Consider the following 22,180-nt stretch of genomic DNA (forward strand, 5'->3'; position numbering starts at 1 on the left):
AGTATATTTTCGCATTTATTTAAAAAATAAATAAAACACAGTCGGTGCATGAATAAAAAAAACGGAAAGTATTTATTTCAACAGTTTTTGTCGTTCACGCATAACTTAAACGAGAGAAAAGAAAAGAAAAGAAAAGAAAAAAAGAAAATCATCATAACGAAGGAAGAGATTGAGAAAACCTAGATGGATCAATCACAAGAATTTCTTCCATTTCGCCAATGCGATGTGATCGTGGTCCAGCAGTCGTGGTAGAATCAAATCCTTCATTTACTCCGATTTCAATTCGTTAATCTCCTCTTCACCTTCCACGTCCTTTCGCGGTTGCCGGCGGCTCCTCCCTTCATCGCCGCCGCGTAGTTCCTGTCGTCGCAACCCTAATAATCGTCCGGAGTGAAATATTAGATTATAGACCTCTCTGTGTCGCGAATCTTGATGAGCGATGGAGTTGGCACAACTAGAAGCATTGTGCGAGAGGCTGTACAATTCGCAGGATTCGGTAGAACGTGCTCACGCGGAGAACACACTGAAATGTTTTTCGATGAACACTGAATACATTTCCCAATGCCAATACATACTTGATCATGCCTTGACACCCTACGCATTGATGCTGGCTAGTTCCAGTTTGTTGAAACAAGTCACGGAACACAGCCTTGCCTTGAAGCTTCGCCTTGATATATGTATTGTTTCTCTTCATTTCACTCTTCCCCTCTTGGGTGACTCAAAATGCTGCAATTCATAGAACTATTTTTAATGCATGTTAGGGACATACCTCATAAACTATCTAGCGACCAGAGGACCTGAGTTACAGCCATTTGTGACTGCTTCTTTGATCCAACTTTTATGTCGAGTTACAAAGTTCGGATGGTTTGATGATGACAGATTCCGGGACCTGGTAAAAGAATCAATGAACTTCTTGAGTCAGGTGAGATAAAATCGATTGTGTAATTTGCATGCAATACGGTATCTTGTATCGAAAGACGATCTTCAAGACTCAAGTAAAACAAGAAACACCTTTACATTGTGGCCAAAATCGCGGTTGCGTCATTTTAAAACCACGAATGTGGCTTATACTCTTTTGAACATCAATCAATTGTAGGTTTATATCTCCTAAACTAAGAAATGTTTCTCAGTTTACTTGAATTAGTAAACCCCACTTCTGATTTCGTCACCTTCTCAGATGTGTAGTAACTGTGTACATAAGCTATTACTCTTTACGTTTGACTTACTAATTTTAGCACTGTTTGTAATTTGCTTTGGTTTCTGCAACTTTTTTCTTAAATCCTATTAAGTTAACCAGAAATCAGTATGCAATATGAATTTGTTGCATTGCCCTCCATCTCAATTAGTAGATTTCTGTTTCTGGGACATATTGCTCATATCATATTTTTTCCAATCCAGGCAACGCCAGGTCATTATGCCATTGGTTTGAAGATCCTAAGTCAGCTTATCTCTGAGATGAATCAGGTTAGAGTTTAACTTCTGCTACTTGAATATCTGTAGTGGGAACATTACAAAATACTATTGCCACGGGTTTGTGCTTGTATCTGTTTGTTTATGGAGTCCATCCAATGATATGAACAGTAAAAATGAGGGAGGGATGTTGGTTCCGTGCCTTATTTTGGGGAGGGGGGATGCTGAGTCATAACAGGATGGTGTTCTACAGGAGAAGTTTCACAAAAACCAGATAAAAGATTTCTTGATTATATAGTACACAGATTTTAAAGTAGTCAGTTGAGGCAGCTGTCTTAATATTCTCATTTTATGCTTTCTGTATGTACTTTTTTATTTACTAGAGTATTCATATTCATAATTTTATGATCTTCTTGTTCTTCTTTATATTGAAAATGATTTTCTTGTCACTGATCATGTGTTTTTTGTTTATAACAATATGAATTTTTACTTAAGTGTATTTAAAATGAGTGCAAGATCCTTTGAAGTTTGGGAAAGTAAGTGTCTTGGGTTGGGGGAATTTCTTGAGATTCCCCGGAAATTCTTGGGTATGGGATTTTCTTCCTTCTAATTGAGATTTCATGTTGTAACATATTCATTAACTAGTTCAAAGCAGTGGTCATGTGTGAAGACATGCTCCATGAGGTCATCACTGGAATTTGTGCTACCTCATTCCAAAGTTTTATGAAATTTGAATATCTATGTTGGTTATACTTTTTTCAGGTCCATGTTAACAAAATAAAATTAAAAAAAAAAACTTTATCTGGCGAACGAGTTTCATAATCTCTTCTTCTTGTTTTTTGTTGTGCTTTGATCTCTTAAATCTTAAATCCTTCCTCAGGCTAATGCTGGTATGCCTGCAACAATTCATCGAAGGGTTGCTTGCTCTTTTAGAGACCAATATCTTTTTCAGATATTCCAGATATCTTTAACATCATTGGGTCAACTGAAAAATGATGGTAAAAGTGGAATGCTCATACTCTTAATTTCCTCCTCTATTTTAGTACCTTTGTTTCTTACTTTTTTCTGTCATGATGTTGAGATTTGAGATTGTATAATATGCAGTGGTCAATCAAATGCAAGAATTGGCACTTGCTCTTTCTTTGAAATGTTTATCATTTGATTTTGTGGGGACATCTGTTGATGAAAGTTCGGATGAGTTTGGCACAGTTCAGGTATCTGTTTTCCTTTATTTAAAATTTTAATATTTGGGTAGTGCCACAGATTTTTTTATTTTATTGGTTCATGTTCTATCTTGAAAAATGGTGTTTTGCAGATTCCATCACCTTGGAAACCTGTTTTGGAGGAGTCTTCAACACTACAAATATTTTTTGATTACTATGGCATTACAAAGCCCCCTCTTTCAAAGGAGGTCTGTATATAGATTAGTTTCAATGCTCATATATTTCACATTTAGATCTTGAAGTTTTCCAAAACTAAAATTTGAATCTTTTTTACTCATTTAGAAATTGCGTATTACTTACACTGGTTATAGCCCTTCAAAAATATCATGTGAGAGCACTAGCTTAATGTGAATGATCAAATTTGATTAAAACTATTTTAAGTTAATATGCTTTCTGCATATATCTATGTTATAATTTAATGTTAACATATCAAGGGCATACATAGTGTATGTACTTCCATTTTGTTTCTTACTTTTGTGGGTTTATTTAATTTATTCCGATTCAAAGAATTTTGTCAAACCATCAATATTCATTAGTTTTTTTTTCTTGTGACCTATTTGTAGGTTTTATCCTGCCCCTTGTTATAATTCAAACTTATAAATGTAGGCTAGCTATTTGAGATTTGAAATTTGTAATGATGACAAAGTGTGATGGCCAACACATGATTAGGTGCTATTTAAATGTTTGAAAAACTAATTACAATGTTATAATGAGGCAAAAGTGAGCATGGTTAATCTTTTTAATACTGATCGTGTTATACTATGTTTGAAACAAAATCCTGTTCTTCTAAAAGAGAATGACTGGACACTTCTTGACAAATTCTGGTGGGACTCCTTGGTTGTTGCAGAAATGTTGTATGCTGTAAAGGTGTCGGTTGAATGTTAGTGAGATATTTTTAGCTTTTATACGGGAGAGAGGGAGCAGGGGGGTTAGAAAAAAGATATACAAGGTTTGTAGACTACCAGCTAGTGAAGATGATCTACTTTTTACCCAATAGCAATAATTTTCTTTCTTGTGAAATAAAAGAATAATTTTATTTGAAGGGAGATAAAAGGAGTGGGAAAAAGAAGAGGGTGTCTATTGAAAAAAATAATGACAGGGATGACTTGATCTTTTAATGATTATCAGGCAAAATATATGAACTGCTCGTACAGCTAACAGCCTTCGCTTAGCAGCTCCTGTTTTCCATTAGTATCTCAAACTTAGCCTACCTTTCTCTTTACCTTCATTTTGTTTTGGGATTCCTATTGTAACCTAACAAAAAATGTTAAAACAAGGTATATATATAAAACGAAAAAAACAAACTTGAAAACACAAGAATCTTCAATCTCCTAGCATGTGTGACAAGGAGGACTGTAAGAACATGGCAGCCATTGGTACTTTTTGAAAACCTTTGTTAATGACTTTGCAGAAACCCTTTCATTGGTATTGAAATTTTCAAGGAAACACCCTAAGCTTCGCCAAAGTAAGGTAGTGAAAGGCTGTGAGGGTAGTGTAAAATAACATTTCCTTATGAAATCAAGCAACTCACAACATGGAGAAAAGTTATTATTCAACATTACCTCATCCTTTACATGAAAATTGAGTACCACACTAATGTTACTATTGAGGTATTAATAAGGTATCTTGTTGAATATTTTTCAAATTTTTATATTATCATTTGTATTAGATAACAATTTGTTTATGTTTATTTCGGAAAGTTGAGAATTTAGGTAATGACTGTTAATGCTTATTTTATATTGTGAAACTTTTTTATTGATGGTTCATCGGCCTTTACTTTTAAACCTTCTTTCTTAGGCATTAATTATTTTTCTTTCCAGGCACTGGAGTGCTTGGTGCGACTAGCGTCTGTAAGACGCTCTTTGTTTACAAATGATGCTGCCCGTTCTAAATTTTTGGCCCATTTAATGACAGGAACCAAAGTAATCCTGCAAACAGGGCAAGGTGTTGTAGGCTTGTTACTTCTTCACTTGTTTTGTATTGTAATGACAAACTGGAAATATTATCTTCCATTATTATACGTGAAAGGAAAACTTGTCTATTGTTTACAGTGTTTTTTGGATTTCTTGCTTTATATTCATTATGAGCAGCAATATATGAAACAGAACATCTCTCTATCTTACTTTCGTTTTGTGCATGTATTTGTCATTATGACAACTTATTTTGTCTTGGCTTGTTCAATCTTCCTGCCTCTTCAACAAACCAGTCAGTTATTACCTGCCAGTGTAGGAAATGAGAGTTTGTAGAAGCTCTTACTCGACTTAGATAAAAAGCTCGTGGGTGAGATTTTGTAATTACAGGTGAACTTGGGCTGCACTTGTCATCTATAAGGCATTAGTCAGGAAATATATTAGTTGAATTTAAGATTCAGTGTACTCTATTTTGAGTGGCATTAAAACGGGAAAGCCATAGTAAATCTCTCTAGGTTCTGCAAAGCAAAAAATGTTGTGAAGAAAGAAGTTATACACGGCAAACATTGGCCAGACTTGCATATAAATTTTGAAGCTCTACTTATTACCTCATTTCCAATTCATGTTTTTTCCCTGGTTTGGCATTGGCCATGCATTTACAATTTCAACTGTGTTCGAAAGCAGGTCTTGCAGATCATGATAATTACCATGAGTTTTGTCGTCTTCTTGGTCGTTTCAGAGTGAATTATCAGGTAGACTTGTTTGCGGTTTTTTCCTCCTTTTGTGGTCTATCTACTGGTTTCTATTTCTAATTGGTAGTAATGCAATGTACATAAGCAGGGACATGGGGTTCATGCAGTGGAGGCTAGGTACATACTTTGGCTTAGAAGTTAGATGGGCACTGTACTGTGTCCACCACATGAATTGCCCCTAGTAATTCTTGTGGAATTTTAAGTTTTAAACTTTAATACACAAAATGATAAGATAGTAACTTCAAAAATTGACTATAGTTTTTATAATTACTTTGCCACTGTATATTGTAGTTAGCTAGAATATCATTTAAATTTTAAGTAATTAGTGTTAGTATATTAAAGAGATAAACAAATGCTCGAACATATTAATAATTTACATATCATTGCTTTCTTTATTACTTTGCCACTGTTTTGAATACTTCACTCCTTCACGTGAAACAATTCCATAATTTTTTTATGATTTGTCTTATCCTAATAATTACATGCATAAATGTTTAATTTATACTGATAATCTGGAGCACTTCATGTCAATTATCACAGGGCATCCTAAATTTTGTGACTTTTTTTATTTCTATCTTGTCCTTTATGTCTCTCTACCAACTGATATTTATTCCCTGTTTAAAAGTTTAGTGTTCAAACTTGGAAATGAACCTTAAAAATGATCTCTTCCCCAAAACTGCTGCCTCCCAACTAGGAGGGAATTGACTTTTCTAATTTATTAATACATGGAGGATTAGGTTGAAAAACTTTAGAGGAATAACAAATCTGCATGTTCTATAATATATTCCATCGGAACACCCTTTATGTATTACTTCTTTCCCTGATTGCCTTGAACTTGTAACCTAAATTTGTGGACTAAATGTTGCAGTTGTCAGAGCTTGTTAATGTGGAAGGCTACAGCGATTGGATACGTTTGGTTGCAGAGTTTACTCTCAAATCTTTGCAATCATGGCAGGTTAATTATTGTGTTGCTTTAGAAAATTTGCCAGAGAATACATGATATATTGTGGATCAAAAATCACATTCTGAAGTCTTTTTAAGCAATTTATCTTTGGGACAGTGGTGGCGGTGCCAGGAAACAATTCAGGACTACGTGTTGTGATAATTATCAATAAGATATACTTCATGAGTTAATTAAGTTTCAACTGATTTTTTGCATGTATATTTTTAAATATTGGCATTGATTAAGCTGATATTTTCATGTCAGTGGGCAAGCAATAGTGTGTACTACCTGTTAGGGCTGTGGTCTAGATTGGTGTCTTCTGTTCCATATTTAAAAGGTGACGCACCAAGCTTACTGGATGAATTTGTTCCCAAGATTACCGAGAATTTCATCACATCAAGATTCAATTCAGTACAGGTATTTCCAACTATCCATGCACGCTTTACATGTTGCTTGCTGCATAGTCAAAGGCTTTATACTTTTAATTCTAAACATCTGTTAATAAGACATTTGCATAAATGTAATATCTTCTGTCTGTTTTTAATAGGCTGGATTGCCTGATGATCTTTCTGAGAACCCCTTAGACAATGCCGAACTTCTTCAGGATCAATTAGACTGCTTCCCATACCTATGTAGATTTCAGGTATAATTCATATTTAATATTTCTATTTTTAATGAAAGAAGAAATGTATAAGGCAAAAAGGATATAAAAGGAGTATATGTTAGAGCAGGGGAAGACGAAAATCTAAAACAAACAGGAATATTAATAAAACGTTTTAAATGATAAAGAATTGATATAATCTTATAAAGTAAAATTATTTTATGTTGGTTGGAACTGATGAATTCCGAATAAAGTGATTCTGGATCAAAGCCTAAGTTACTGAAATGAGAAAGGAAGTCGCAATAAAAGAAGAATTAAACAAGTTTTAGGTCCCTAATTGACTGTTTTTTGTTTCTGAGTACCCAATAAATTTGTCTTCAATACCTAATAAATTAACCATTTTGGTTTAAGCTTTTCTGTTACCTATGTCAGTTGCACTGTCTATATTTCCAATAAGTTATCCCATGTGTAATGTTGAATCCCTTCCATTACCTGTTTTGAGATGATACATCACCATATTATGCCAAAAATATAGGTTATTATGACAACAAAAAAATTTATCGAGGGAGCAAATATAAAATTAAAAAATGTTTCGTGGACTTAAATAAAAGTAAATACTGAGTTTAGGGACTTTAGCAAAAATGATTAATTTATTAGGTACCCAATTTAATGGATACTCAGAAAAAATTATATATTGGAAACCTGACTCTTGATTTCCTTCATAATCATATTCTCTTTAAATTGGTTATATTGAGCGAAGTGGCAATGAAGCTACACAAAAATGGGTTCATAAGAGTGTTCTTGTATTAGTATAACGCCACTCTTGCCTTGTAACCAACTGAAGTTAGGTAGTGATCACCAAGAGGCAACTTTGATTCAATTTATCATTCTGTGTTCTAATATTTTGTGTATGATCAAGGAATGAGAGATATCAAGGTTGTTACTCATTTACTGAAGATTGGAAATTCTTTATTCATTTTTTTTATTGCAATTCTGTTGCAATTTATTGAACTATGATTGTTTGACTCCTCTGTATTCATTGCGCAGTATGAAAGCAGTAGTTTATTTATAATAAACGTAATGGAGCCAGTCCTGCAAATATACACGGTGTGGTTATAGCTTTCACTTAATGATGCTAGTTACCCTTTTGTAGTTTGTGTTGAGAGAATTAGTTACAAATTCATGTTTAACTGTTTTCAATGACAAAATAGGAAAGAGCAAGATTACATGTTCCTGATAACAGTGACCTCAGTGTGATTGAAGATAAACTTGCTTGGATTGCTCATATCATTGCCGCAATACTTAAGATAAAACAGTGTACTGGTTGTAGGTAAAATCCTTTTCGGCTCTTGCCTTTTTCTATTGAAATGATGTGGATCATCAAAGTAGTTATGAGCAGTGTTCATTGCTTATGAAGTATCAACTTAATTGTATTCTTATTTTCTTGGGGGCATTTATATACGCAGTTTGGAATCCCAGGAAGTGCTTGATGCTGAACTTTCTGCTCGAGTGTTGCAGTTGATAAATGTAACTGACAGTGGAATACATAGCCAGGTACTGGCATAATATTACTTTTAGGCATTTGTCAATCCTTTGTGACTTAGCATGATGACATTTAAATTAAATTGTAAAATGTCTTTAGTTGTAAGTTAGGACATCCATGATATATCTTGTGTTTGTGTTGTTAGCTGAAGGGTGATCTGTTGTTTTCTTTGGTATAAATAATTCTGGTATGAAAGTATTGTTTTAAGAGAGAAGCCGATCACAAGTACAAAGTTGGTGAGCTTAAGGCATCCTTCCCACAACAAAAAATAAAGGTGCTGAAGAACAATAGAAAAACTAAATGTCAAAATTCAGTGATGGTAAAATCCTTGTAAAGTTCATGCGCTCAAAGGATTGCTTGAAGTGCATATTGCAACAAATTTGACCTTCCTACCAAAATCATTTGAACTTTAGGGGATCAAACTGATGAAACTAGGAGTTCTAAGGTGGCTTAGTGGTAAAGTTAGAAGAGAGGGTGAGAGAGATTGTGGGTTCAACTCCTTCCACTATCATTTGGGAGTTATAAGGTTGGTTTGGTGGGTTTGAAAGGGAGGATGGGAGAGGTTGTGAGTTCAACTTTTCCACTAACAAAATACTAACAAGTAACTTTTGCTGATAAAAAAATTTGATGAAACTAACCTATAAAGGGTGATTTTGATAATTAGGGTATCTTCCAGACTCTAAAACACAGTTTTGCTCTATTTTTTATTGCAAAGTAAGGTTCCTATATGATAAAGGAAAGTCTCTTATTTTTTCTCCTGGTAAGTGATTGGGGCTGAAATCACTTGGTCTTTTTGGGATCTACCAGTCATAGTATTCTTCTATTAATGCAATTACAGAATGGAATCGATGTCTATTTTTTTGTTCATTGTTTTTATTTGTATTTTTTGCTTTTGTTTTTCTTGATGATAAATTTAGTAAATGATGTGGTTTAGAAGAATGAATTTCTTATTTGTTCGTGCTTTTGGCATTTGACAGAGATATGGTGAGATAAGCAAACAAAGACTAGATAGGGCAATTCTTACTTTCTTTCAGCATTTCCGAAAGTCTTATGTAGGAGATCAGGCTATTCATTCTTCCAAGGTAATAAAATATTTTAATTATTATTTTGCATGGATGTACCAACTTTACAGGTATAAAATGTTAATTTAAAAAAAAAAATCATAGTATGGCTACGTTAAAAAGCTTTATAATTTTTTTTTATTGATATTTATATATAGACTCATGCATGCAAATGTATGTATTCTGCAGGAAATGGAATTTAACTAATAAAACATGGCAGAATTAAATAAAAGATAAAACATAGTGAAAATATTTGTAATAAAAAGTTAAGTAGCTCAAATTGTTGTGCTAAATCCTTCCAGTTGTTATTGCTGCTGTTACTAGTTGAGTTACTTTCCCAACTTGCGGTCATCACCACTCTCAATTTGGATGCGAAAATTAATGAGCATAATTTAGATTGTAGAATAATGCTATTGAGAGAGAAGGAAATAATATCTAATTTTAACTGAAAGTGATCTCTTGTACATGAGGCATGCCTAGCTGTACCTAGTTACATTAATCCTCTTATGTACATACCCAGACATGGCCAAAATTTACCTGTAAGCAGTATGTACTTGGTATAGGCATGGCACACTAATCAAAGTACCCATGCTTCAGATATAACAAGACACTGAACATAAATTGAGCTTTCTGTGCACCCGTTCATTTATATATTTTATGTTGCAGCAGTTATATACCCGGTTATCTGAACTTCTTGGCCTACATGATCATCTATTATTGTTGAATGTTATTATTGGCAAGATTGTGACTAACCTTAAGTGCTACACAGAGGTATTTTTTATAGCTTTTGTCTTTTTTTCTCATTTAAATTTTTTCCTAATTTATCACACTAATTGTGTTTGTGCTTATTTCAGAGTGAAGAGGTCATTGATCACACCTTGAGTTTGTTTTTGGAGCTTGCATCTGGGTTAGTTTTAGTTGGATTGAAGAGTATTAGCTACCTCTTTTGTAGTTAGGACAAGCCACTAGAATTAACTGATTTCTCGTTACAGCTACATGACTGGAAAGCTACTTCTGAAGTTGGACACAGTGAAATTTATTGTTGCCAATCATACGGTAGAATGTCCATTTTTTCATTTGCTCATTATCATTTATTTCAAACTAGGTAAAACTGGCTGCTGATTCACTGTCATAAATTGTAAATGGAAAATTAGCTTTACATGACACAATCCATCATAATTCAGGAGTAACTTGACTAAGAGTGGTGTAATATGGAGTTGTATAGTATATAGTCGCTGTTGCTTTTTCATGCTGTATATGTAAATGTTGATCAAGATTCTTCTTTGGTTATTATTTTGGTAAAAGGTTTAACTTGATTGGTACTATCTAGGTTTCATTTCAAATATCTCTAAGTTCCTGATTTGCTTTATCCCAAGGTCTGCAAGCTGTTGAATATTAAATTTTCACAGGCTGGAATATTGAACGTGGGCTTCAGATTTGCCCAAACCAGGATTTTAGCCCATGCCTCCGAACTTGCTAGAGAGATTTTAACCACATACACATGCATCTATTTTATAGTTTTGTGTGGAAATTTATTTTATACATTATCTTATGAATAACCTTTCTTTATTTAATATTGATTGATTTATGTGGTTTAATTATTGGGTCACTAGTTCAATCAATAAGCCACTGAACTACCACGACTGGTCCAACTTTTGAAACACTACAAAATGATTTTCATGTTCCAATACTGTGTAAATTGCTTGAAGAGAAAATATTCAAGGATTAAAAAATGCTATACAATGCTTTTTTAGATTGCACAGTAATGTTGCATTTCTTCCCTCCCTCTCAGCTCCATTGTATATCTCGACATTTCTGTTTATATAATTATATTCCTGTGTCCTTTTCTAAATCATTTTTTTGCTATAATTAATCTCAGAGGGAGCATTTTCCATTTTTGGAGGCAAAAAGATGCACTCGCAGCAGAACAACATTCTATTACACTATTGGCTGGTTGATATTCATGGAAGATAGTCCCGTGAAATTTAAATCTTCAATGGATCCACTCCAACAGGTACTCTATCACTCATTCCATTAAAATTCTTGTATAGTAATTTTTTTAATCTCATGTATCTCTACTAGCTATTGCAGATTGGATTGTGGAGAGAGTGAAGTATTTTAACATTACTGGATATATATAAATATGACTGGATTTTATGTTTTGCATGTGATGTGCTGTTAATCATTATGCAGTTTATAGTTTATTCGTCAGTTGGTATAGATTTTAACACCCAAAATTGTACATAAATTTGAATAAACAAACATGATAATGTGACATTGACGTTATGAAATAACATTTGATTTAAGGGGAAAGATTATCTGGACTGATGTAAGGGGATCTGTACTATAGCTGGTTATTTTCCCTGTCCTACTAGGCCAGCATTATGAAAGTGTTTGAAAGATGCGACTATCTAATAGCAAAAATTCTAAGAGGGTGTTGTGGCTACTTGATAACAAAAATGCTCAAAGAGCATGGTGTGTGCTAGAGAGAAAAATACTCGGAGGGTGCAGTAGTATTCAGAGCAAAAATAGCTCGAAGGGTGTAACAGCTATCAGAGAGAAAAATGGTAGAGATTACACTTGAGATTAGAACAGAAAGTATATTTCTAGAGGGCTTAAGAGATTCCTCTCACTGTCTTCTATATATAATGAAAATACAAGAGTACATGGAATAGTAAGGGACTGCACTAGACTCCTAGGTGCAGAACTAGGTACAACTAATAAATGATCTAGCAGACAACACCTTGTCTAGGCTTAATGATGATACATAGATATAATTATTCTAACAATTACAACAGTTTCGGTAGAGGAAAAACAATGCAATGGGTGTTGTTTACCAGAGGTAAAAAAAGTGTGTGACACTCAGGGAACAACAACAACAAATAAGAGGGACCAACAAAAAAAGTGAATAATTAGAGTTCCAATTAATTTTGTTTAGGCCAACTCCAACAAAATTGTGACAAACCTATCACAAGGGATTGTACCACTCCGGTACCATGCAGAGATTACTTGTAGTTATGTATCTTGTACATACTAGTATGATATCATGTAGAGAGGATTACTTGTAATTTCGTATCTTGTTCCTAGTAAGTACTTTTATTTATAGCAAAAAGAAATACGGTCATAAGGTAAATAAACAGTAATTAATTATCTAATGATCATATGTGTATCCCGTAATAGGTTATACTCTTCTATCTTTTACTGGGGATGATTGATTACTATTCATAGCCAATACTTTGACATCAAAGAAGAGTTTGATTTAATTTTGTTTAGGGGGCTCAACCACATAATTGTTACTAAGAAGATCACAGATGATTGAACCTCTGTAAAGAGGATTACTTGTAATTATGTATGTTGTACATACAACTCTGATACATGTATACTTGTAATTATGAGTCTTGTTTACACGGAAGTACTTTTATTTATAGCAAAAAGAAACACAATAATAAGGAACAAAACCAATAATTAATAATGGGAAATATTTTCTAGGATATTTCCCTATTTGATGTAATTGAATCAATATCATATTTTCCTTTATAATGTCATCAAATAATGTCTTTAACATTAACAAAAGTTTCCACAAATGTATGTTTAGGATTAACTCAACTCCAAAAGATAGGTCATAAGATGAGTATTACCAATCCTTGGTTGTATATAATATCTTGACAGTATAGCTGATCAATGTGACGGTTTTTTTCCAAGATATCATCTTGTAGCCAACATTATTCCACTTGGTGTGTGAGCTATATGATAGATAACCCAATAAAAAATTTGGGACAAATTATGATACCATCTTGCAACTCGAAAAGTTAGCTTATAAGGTGAAGATTGTTGGCCTCCACTCATATACATTATGTTGGCATTGTTTCTAGTTGATTTAGGACTTGGCATTTTTTCCAATTAAGCAGAGTACTTTTGTTATAATTATATAAATAAGGAGTTGATAAGATGTTCAGGAATATTGTTATAGTTATAGAAATAACGAGATGATCTTATATAATCTGGAATATCTAGATTAATATGTATCATTAGGAACTTTTTTATTTATGCTCGTATCATATCTTTGGTATTAAAGAAATCCTCTATTTATTTTATTGATTTATTTTTCTCTTTTCTCATGCTGTCTCAGAGACAGACAATATCAGCTCCAATTACATATCTTCCTTATCTCTAGTATTTGGGTCATCACTTGTTCTTAGATATTACTATTGTGAAACTGAGCAATACTGGTGGGTTTTGTTTTTTTGATTGGGGTTTCTGTTGTATTCCGATTGGTTTTCTACTCTTTAGCTAATATGTTCATGGGACCTATTTCTTGTAACTCGTTACTCAATTCTTTGAATATTTCCAGAAAAGTAAAATTTTATAGACATTATTGTGCTTGTGATAAGGACTTGGGCATTGTAGGCTGCATAAGTAATAATTCAAGTTATATCGGATGCTCGGTGGAGTATTTTGGTTCTCCCCTTTTAAGAGCTATCTTTAAAGGGTGAATCTTCCAAGTGCTTACCAATTGGTATAAGAGTTAGTTGCCAGTGTCCTGAAAAGAATACCTGTGAAGGTTTCTGATTGGTGAGGGTTTTAACTAACAAAGAAGTTGATTGAAACGTCGCAGAGCAAATTATCGTAATGATAGCCACCCAAATATTAGCTCTCAGGAGCTATGCTACAATAGGGACTTGAGTATTACGGATGCCTAAGTCGTATATTGAGTAGTGCGAGATGCTTGGTGGAGTATTTAAGTGCATGATTTTCTCCTTTAACAACTAGCTTTTAAGGGTTTTTCTGAAATGTTTAGGTGCTTCTCAGCTTATGCCTTAGCTTTTTGACTACCTTTGTTGTTGGTTAGTGAAGGATAATAGCAATTGTTGTTTATTTATTGTGTTGATTATAACACCTAGATGGGTTTTTCTTATAATTAGTTGCTTAGGCTTGTGGTTTTGATTGAACTCTGCATATAATGTTTCCTCCTGTTTTCTTAGGTTTTTCTGAGTTTGGAATCAACCCCTGATGCAGTATTTCGAACAGATGCTGTAAGGTTTGCACTTGTTGGTTTGATGAGGGACCTTAGAGGAATTGCAATTGCCACAAACAGGTTGGTAGTCATGCTTTTTCCATTATTTAAGCTAATGGAAGCGATAGAACTGACCTATATTTGTATTTCTTAGCCGCCGAACATATGGATTCCTCTTTGATTGGTTGTATCCTGCACACATGCCTCTACTCTTAAAGGGCATCTCACATTGGACAGACACCCCAGAGGTAATGAACCTTTTGGATAATTTTTTATACCTACACATACGGTCAGATGGGGAGTTTTAGACCTAGTTTCATTTTGTAGATGCTATAACATTGCGTGAATTGCTACATAATGGGCCAGTTTGTTTAAACTTAAAATAATTTTTTCATAAAGAATCAATTATTTAAAAATATCACTTATTTGAGAATCAGTTAGAATTTGTTTATTCAAATTAGTAGAAAACTTTTTTTTAAATAAGAAAATTAGGCAACCACTTAAAAAAAGTAAAATATGCTTAATTTATTAAACAAAGACTTACTTAAAAAAATAAGCACAAACAAACTGGCCCAATATCATACATGGGCACAATTTATGGTTTGAAGCCCTATTGACTGCAACTGGTTTTGTAACTTTTCTAGCATTACCTCAGCCATATTTACTGTAACTTCTCGTGTCATGACTTATCTCAAATCATTTAATTAATATCTTTAGTGTTGCAGTGGCTGAGGAGATGAGGGTGGCTTATGGGGAAAACCACAAGCACCTTTCATATCCTTGGCCATCTAAATACAGAGTTAGCAGACATGTGGTATCACTTTTTTTGTGGGTTTGCATGAATGATATGGTATTGCTTCCCTCAACCCTACATGGTTCATGATATTCTCTTGTTGGTTCTATCACATTGGACTGTGATTGGTAGTTACCTTATTTGAATTTAAATGCTAATGTTTTTCTAGATAATTCTTTGTTTGCCTAGGGTTGGTGTAGAAGAAAATGCTATTACTTGGTCAATCTGCAGAAAATCATAGTTGTGACCCATGCTAAACATTTTATTTCTAGAAAGCATTAATATTTAACTGATAATGTGTAGGTGCTAGCTGTCATGCTCCAGTGCAGATGAATTATAGAAGTGGTTTGTGCCAATTTTAACCTCTAATAATCTTAAGACCATTGCAATGTTTTAGATTGGAAGTATTTTCCTTCAGTGTAAAATCTTATTTGTAAGAAAATACGGAAACTTGCCTAAGTAGGCACTAAGGGTTATTGGACCGTCTTATCAGTGGCTAACTCCAATAACACCTATATCTTTCTTGGTGTGGCATTGAGGTGCTGTGAATTGTTCAGTATAGGCCCCTTCAAATTTCATAATTAAACCAGTTGACCTTAAGTGAAGTTGTCTAATAGATATATAAGTTGCATTCCATAAATCAAGGTAGGTGATGTGGTACCTCCCAACACACTCCATCTACATTTGCCTGCGAAACCAAACAAGTCTACCAGAGTAGGCAATCACCAAGATGAATTATAAGCTTTTATACTATGTCAAATTTCATCTTAAAACCAATTCGCCTTTAAACAAAGTTGTCCAATGAATATATATGTCGCACTTTAAGAATTGAGACAATCAATGCTGGAACCCCCAAGAGAACCAATTACTCAATAAATGCCTATTCCTTTAGAAGCCTAATGCTGGTTCGCCTAAATGAACGGCCAACTTCCTAACATAGCCTTATATGGATGACCTGCCAATCTGGCTAATAAACCTCTGCAATTACAGGTTGGAGAGATACCACATCTCCAATAGTGCATAGTACTTGTATATCTGGGCATAAAGGTTTCTAGATCCTTCTTGTAAATCTAGTTGAATTGCTCTTGTACCACCGTTTGAAAACCACGTGACTAGTTTGGGCGAGGAAACCTGATTAAATAAGTGTGATCAATTCATATACCCTTGTCATACGTTCTCGGGCTCACTTAGAGTTCTCATGGTCTCCACTGCGCATACTCTCTAGTGTTAACAAAAAATAATTACTGTAATACTTTTTGAAGAGAAAATAATAATTCGTATAATTTGAATATGGAAAATAACACTAACCATTCTTTCATAAAATATTACCCAGTACCTTGTAGAAATTATCAATAAAGGTAATAAAATACGGAAGATATAAAGTAGTAAAGACTGGAGACAAAAGTAGGACCCCATGTTGGAATGTGTTAAAAATAATTATCTTGATTATGTCTTATAACACTTTGGAAGTATTTAGTTTCTATTATTTCATATTTTGTGTTTACTTTGGACTTTTGAGTTTTATTGATGATTGATAGAAATGTGTGATAATAAAAATGTTGGATTCTAATTTTCCATCTACGAGTGCCCTTTGTCATGTACACGTGGAGTTACTTCCTATGCATATATTCTGATGTATGTTCCTCTTCCCCCTCCTGGGATTTGCTTGATTCTGCAGGTTACTACCCCATTGTTAAAGTTCATGGCTGAGTTTGTGCAAAATAAAGCTCAACGTTTGACTTTTGATTCTTCTTCTCCCAATGGCATACTTCTTTTCCGGGAAGTTAGTAAACTGATTGTTGCTTATGGATCTAGAGTTCTGTCTCTTCCAAATGCTGCCGATATTTATACATACAAGTACAAAGGAATATGGATTTGTTTAACTATACTGTCAAGAGGTGAAATCCTAGCCCTGTTTATTTCTTTTTTATTTCTGGAGCATGGACTTGTGTTCTGCATGTGTTTTCCGCTCTCAGTTAATTTCTGCAGCTAGTCAAGTTATTTTATGATTTTGCAGAGTTGTATAGATGGGTGTATCTATTTATATACATAAGTATTGGTTTAGAATACTTTGGGCTTTTTTTTTTAAAGATATTTGAGTTGTTTCATGGTTGTGTAATAGAGCATGAATAAGCTATTTATTGGGGCAGAATACTTTAGAGAGTAGATTGTATGTGGGCTGGCTAAATTTAATATCTTGCATCAATTGACAGCCCTTTCAGGAAATTATGTCAACTTTGGTGTGTTTGAACTATATGGTGACAGAGCTCTATCTGACGCTCTTGATGCTGCTCTAAAGATGACTTTGTCAATTCCTATGGCTGATATTTTGGCATATAGGAAGGTATGAACACTATTCTCTTGCAATATAAGTCTTATATACATTTCAAATTAAATTTGCCATAATAAAGTGAAGGATATAAAGCTAAATGATTGCATGGATAAAATTTTCTTAAACAAATCTTTTTATGAAGTTGAAAGAAGAATGATTGTGTTGAATGTTCAATCGCTAATCTGTCTTTTAAAGGGTTAATATTTATTAGAGTGTTGGGTTTCGAGTCTAATTCAACCTCAAAATTTGCATGCATGGTGAGAATTGTCCACCAACTATATGATATATTCTGGTCATTTCTCTAGTCAATATTGATACTTGATTACCACCCTTGAGGTTGCAAATAAGTTAACCCCCAAATAGGCATCAACTAAGACAATATCGGGGTAACAACAATTGAGGTGACTTTCAACCACTTCCTCATGCCCTAGATTTCCAGCCTGGAACGTGGAAAAGTGCTGGTGGGTCCAGCAATGGATATAGAATAAGTTTTTTTTATACCATCTTAGAATGTGAGTTTAGGATTTAACTCAACTTCACAAAACCAGTATTTGAGACCAAACCACCACCACCCTTGAGATTCTAATTATGGAAACTCCCAATGAAACCACAACTAAGGTGGGGTAGGAGTGATAGTAATTAAGAAGACTTTTTAACGAGATTAAATATAGAAATAACAGAAGACAGGGAAACAAATATCCCATACCTTTGATGTATGAGCTACACATTTTCTAAAGCATTGATTTTTTTATGCTTGAGGATGAGAAATATTCAAGTCTTAGAATTTGAGTCTAGGCCTAAGCTACTTAGTGAAGTGAGGTTCTTCAAATTTGTCTGATTCAGGAGCCTTTACCCCCACAGCTTAAACTTTTTGTTTGCTGATTGATATGAAATCAAACTGCTCCATGACCAAGTGAAGTTTTACCATTTCTTCCTCTATTTTAAATAAAAGTTGAGTTTCAGCAGAATGCACTGTGGTTTATGCATTATGCACCCTTCAAGCCCTATTGGGCTGTTGCCTGAGGAAACACGTAAAATATAAAACCATCTGTGAGCTTTCATAGTTCATCTATGTTCTATTTATCTCACTCCTGAATTATTTGTTGGCTTAGATTTCTGCCAGGTTGCCAAATACTATTACGGTGAATCACATTTAGTTTTTTTCTTTTATGCAGCTAACAAAGGCTTATTTTGCATTCTTGGAGGTTTTGTTCAATAGCCACATCACATTTGTATTAAACTTGGACACAAACACCTTTATGCATATGGTTGGCTCCCTTGAATCTGGACTTAAAGGGTTGGATACAAATATCTCATCTCAGGTTATGGCTACAAGATCTCATATCCATGTTCCTGTTTTCAGGCTAAAGGACATTTTTCCATAGCATTTTTAGGAGATTCTATTGATGTGAACATTATGTATTTAGTTTGTAACTGCCTTTGTCCAACTCTTGTACTTTCTGGTTACAGTGTGCATCTGCTGTTGATAATTTGGCGGCCTTCTATTTTAACAACATCACTATGGGGGAGGCTCCACATTTGCCTGCATCTGCCAACCTTGCTCGTCATATTGCAGAGTGTCCCAATCTGTTTCCGGAGGTATACATCTTTTTAATATTTTACTGTTCACCATCTGTTAAAAGTTCATAATTTTTGCTCTAAATTTTTTATAAATTTATTTTTCTGGCATCTAAAAAAATTAAGGTGCAGTTAATACCATTTTGTCATTATTTTAGTCCTAAATTTCAGTTAGTGAAAACCTTCGAATTATCTGTTGTTTGCATAGCTTGTTCAACATACTTGAGAAAGCAAACTACCATTTTATTTTATGAAATATGCTCATATTCATTTTTCCTACCATGAAACTGGGAATGAGGGACAATTTTTGTTAAGGTTATTTGACTTGGGTGTCTCTCTTTTGCATTCCAAGATCTTGAAGACCCTATTTGAGATTATATTATTCGAAGACTGTGGGAACCAATGGAGTCTGAGCAGGCCAATGTTGAGCTTGATACTCATTAATGAGCAGGTAGTGAACCTTTTCAATCTGTGTTCAGTTTTCATAAAAAAATTTGCAGACAGTTATGTATGTATTATTTAACAAGCTTTGGTAAATGATATATATACTCTAACTTGAAGTTGAGTGTAATAGTAATGTGCATATATTGCCCAACTAATTAGTACTCCAGGCTAGGAGTTAAGTATTCATGTTATTAGTCATTTATCTAGCATAAAATGCAGTTATAGACTGATTTGGCACATGATTGTAGCCACACTATCTGTTTCTTATGTGACACAATCAAGTATTGAGTTGCTTTTTACGTGCAGATATTCTCTGATCTGAAAGCTCAAATCTTGTCATCACAGGTATTTTCCTTTTCAGTGTAATCTTAAAGTTGGGCTATAAAATTTTTGGTGTAGATCTGGATTACAGATCAGGTGTTCAGGATATAGGGCTGAGTGAATTCAGCCTCTCATTTCTCACATGTAAAAAAAGAGACTCAAAGACAGTAAATATTGCTTCACTTATGGACCACTGTTCGTAGTTATTGTGTCTATCCCACTCTCAACTTTAGCTTACATCAAAGTGGTGGCAATAACTAGCTAATAACTGGTTCAGTTTAGTTATTGTTACCATAATATCTTACATGTTTTGGGGTGGTTAGAACCATGAGTTTTGTTTTTCCACTCTGCATGCGTTTCATGACTAGGGTTGGTTAATTTTTGCAGCCAATGGATCAGCATCAGCGGCTATCTTCATGCTTCGACAAACTCATGGCAGATGTTACTCTAAGCATAGATTCAAAGAACAGGGACAAGTTTACTCAAAATCTCACCGTTTTTCGGCATGAATTTCGTGCCAAATAATTCACTTTACACACGTATATATGAGAATGTTTGGTGTCTGTATATTGTCTGTTTGGAGAAACTGCGTCCATCTTTTCTGGTGGCACCTTGGACCTATCATGGAAGAAAGAACCGCATTACGCGTTTTCTTCGTTTCGGTCTTGCATGTAAGAAATGTATTCTTTGTAATTACTGTTCATGCAGTGTGGACGATAGCTGTATACTTTTGGTGGTACCAGATAACTCTTTATACACCTCAGATTTGGATAATTCAATGTTCAAAGATGATGGAGAAGATTTTGAAGATTTAAAGATGTGGTTAGTACAAAAAAAGGCCATGGCAAAATTAGTGATGGATTAAACGGAACCACCTGAAATGTAGAGTGATTGAGTTAGATATATTCTTTTTAGAACTCATGTATATTATTATCTATGATATTTGTTTAGAAACATGCTAGATATTATTTGATATCTGGTATAATTGATTTCTTTGTACCTCTATTCTAAACCTGCAAAAAAAGGGGGAAGATGTGTTTAGATTATGATAGAATTACAGAAATGTTCATTTTATTCTCAATCTTTTCAAACATTATTTTGTATCTAATGACCAGATTAGAGACCTTTTTTATGTGATTTAACTTAGTATCTGGAAGAAAGGAAAAAGGATAAAACACCATTGTTAGGTCATGAATGGCAAAATTTGGATGCAGAGGAAAAGGATTTATAGTTTTATTTCCCTTTTTCTGTAAATTTCTAGTGTAATTCATGTTTGAGTATTTCTTTCTGAACATCATGGTTCTTTTCTGCACCATTAGTATGTTACTTTTGTTATTTTCTTTGTTGTTATTGGTCCGTTGTCCTTGCGGTTGTTTTTCTTTTGTTTAAAAAGAGATTGCATTCTGATGAAAGTCATTTTTTAGAGTGTTGCTCCCTTCATCACCACCAAATTCTTTCTACATCACTTCATACCTAATTTGTTCTTCCAATTTTGCCTTCAACGAATGTCAACATCCTTTTCACATTCAACGGATATTGATATCCGTCAACAGAAATGACCACATCTGTAACCTAAAAACTAAAAAAAAAAGAAAAAACATAACGGATGTGGTCACCTTATATGACATATCCAGATGATCACATCCATTTAACTAATAATAATAAAAGTATTATAATAATTAATTAAATAATAATATGTAAATTAAGTTAATAATAATTATTTTACTAAATAAAATAAAACTAATTTATATATAATTATATAAAAAATTTTAAAAAATTAAATAATATTTATATATTAATTTAAAATATAATAAATTAATAAAAAAAACTCAACGGATGTAGCACGTTGAAGAATTTGTTCTTCAATGGATGTTGACATCCGTTGAAGAAAAGAGATGGGGTGTAGGATATTTTAAATATAAAAGATAGTTTTGAAATTTAAAAAAAAATGTGGTGATGTAGGGAACAATGGTGTAGGGAGTAACCTTCCATTTTTTATTGTACAATTTAAAAGGTCTTTTTTTACGTAAAAATTATTTTCGGATTATGGAATTTGAAAGTGACTTTTGGATTAGTGATTTCTGAATTTTGTAATATGGATTTTTTTTCATTAAAAAGACTTTTGAATTATGTAATTTAAGAACTAATCCTCGTACTAAAATAATTTAAAATTTGAAAAAAAAAATTGAATTATATAATTTGAAGGTCAAAAATTAAATATACAAGTCATTTTTCCATGAAGTAAAGTGGAGATT

The 22,180-nt window shown here is 33.5% G+C and overlaps 1 protein-coding gene across 2 annotated transcripts; it reads left to right on the plus strand.

Annotated features, from left to right (window-relative positions):
• The first annotated feature begins 96 nt into the window (after window positions 1-96).
• LOC108331558 (uncharacterized) lies at window positions 97-21,057 on the plus strand. 2 transcript variants are annotated; one of them, XM_017566315.2, is made up of 28 exons: window positions 97-677; window positions 762-922; window positions 1,399-1,464; window positions 2,291-2,408; window positions 2,515-2,624; window positions 2,726-2,821; window positions 4,454-4,577; window positions 5,228-5,295; window positions 6,164-6,250; window positions 6,503-6,655; window positions 6,786-6,881; window positions 7,887-7,946; window positions 8,051-8,169; window positions 8,306-8,393; window positions 9,360-9,464; window positions 10,110-10,214; window positions 10,298-10,350; window positions 10,436-10,499; window positions 11,323-11,457; window positions 14,426-14,538; window positions 14,612-14,705; window positions 16,929-17,148; window positions 17,464-17,594; window positions 18,758-18,904; window positions 19,053-19,181; window positions 19,513-19,611; window positions 19,911-19,949; window positions 20,313-21,057. In XM_017566315.2, exons 1-28 carry the CDS (start codon window positions 440-442, stop codon window positions 20,448-20,450), a joined length of 3,156 nt encoding a protein of 1,051 aa, XP_017421804.1. In that variant the 5' UTR covers window positions 97-439; the 3' UTR covers window positions 20,451-21,057. The 2 variants fall into 2 exon arrangements, with proteins under 2 accessions (XP_017421804.1, XP_017421806.1); XM_017566317.2 differs by having other exon boundaries at window positions 10,113-10,214.
• The last annotated feature ends 1,123 nt before the right edge of the window (window positions 21,058-22,180 follow it).

This window comes from Vigna angularis, chromosome 4 (genome assembly GCF_016808095.1).
Source record: "Vigna angularis cultivar LongXiaoDou No.4 chromosome 4, ASM1680809v1, whole genome shotgun sequence".
In the NCBI taxonomy this organism is placed as follows: domain Eukaryota; kingdom Viridiplantae; phylum Streptophyta; class Magnoliopsida; order Fabales; family Fabaceae; genus Vigna; species Vigna angularis.

Coding starts and splice junctions, on each gene's coding strand:
- LOC108331558 (XM_017566315.2), top strand. CDS start 440: ATGGAGTTGGCACAACTAGAAGCATTGTGCGAGAGGCTGTACAATTCG. Junction 10,351..10,435: donor TTTTTGGAGCTTGCATCTGG/GTTAGTTTTAGT, acceptor TTCTCGTTACAG/CTACATGACTGGAAAGCTAC. Junction 14,539..14,611: donor ATTGCAATTGCCACAAACAG/GTTGGTAGTCAT, acceptor TGTATTTCTTAG/CCGCCGAACATATGGATTCC.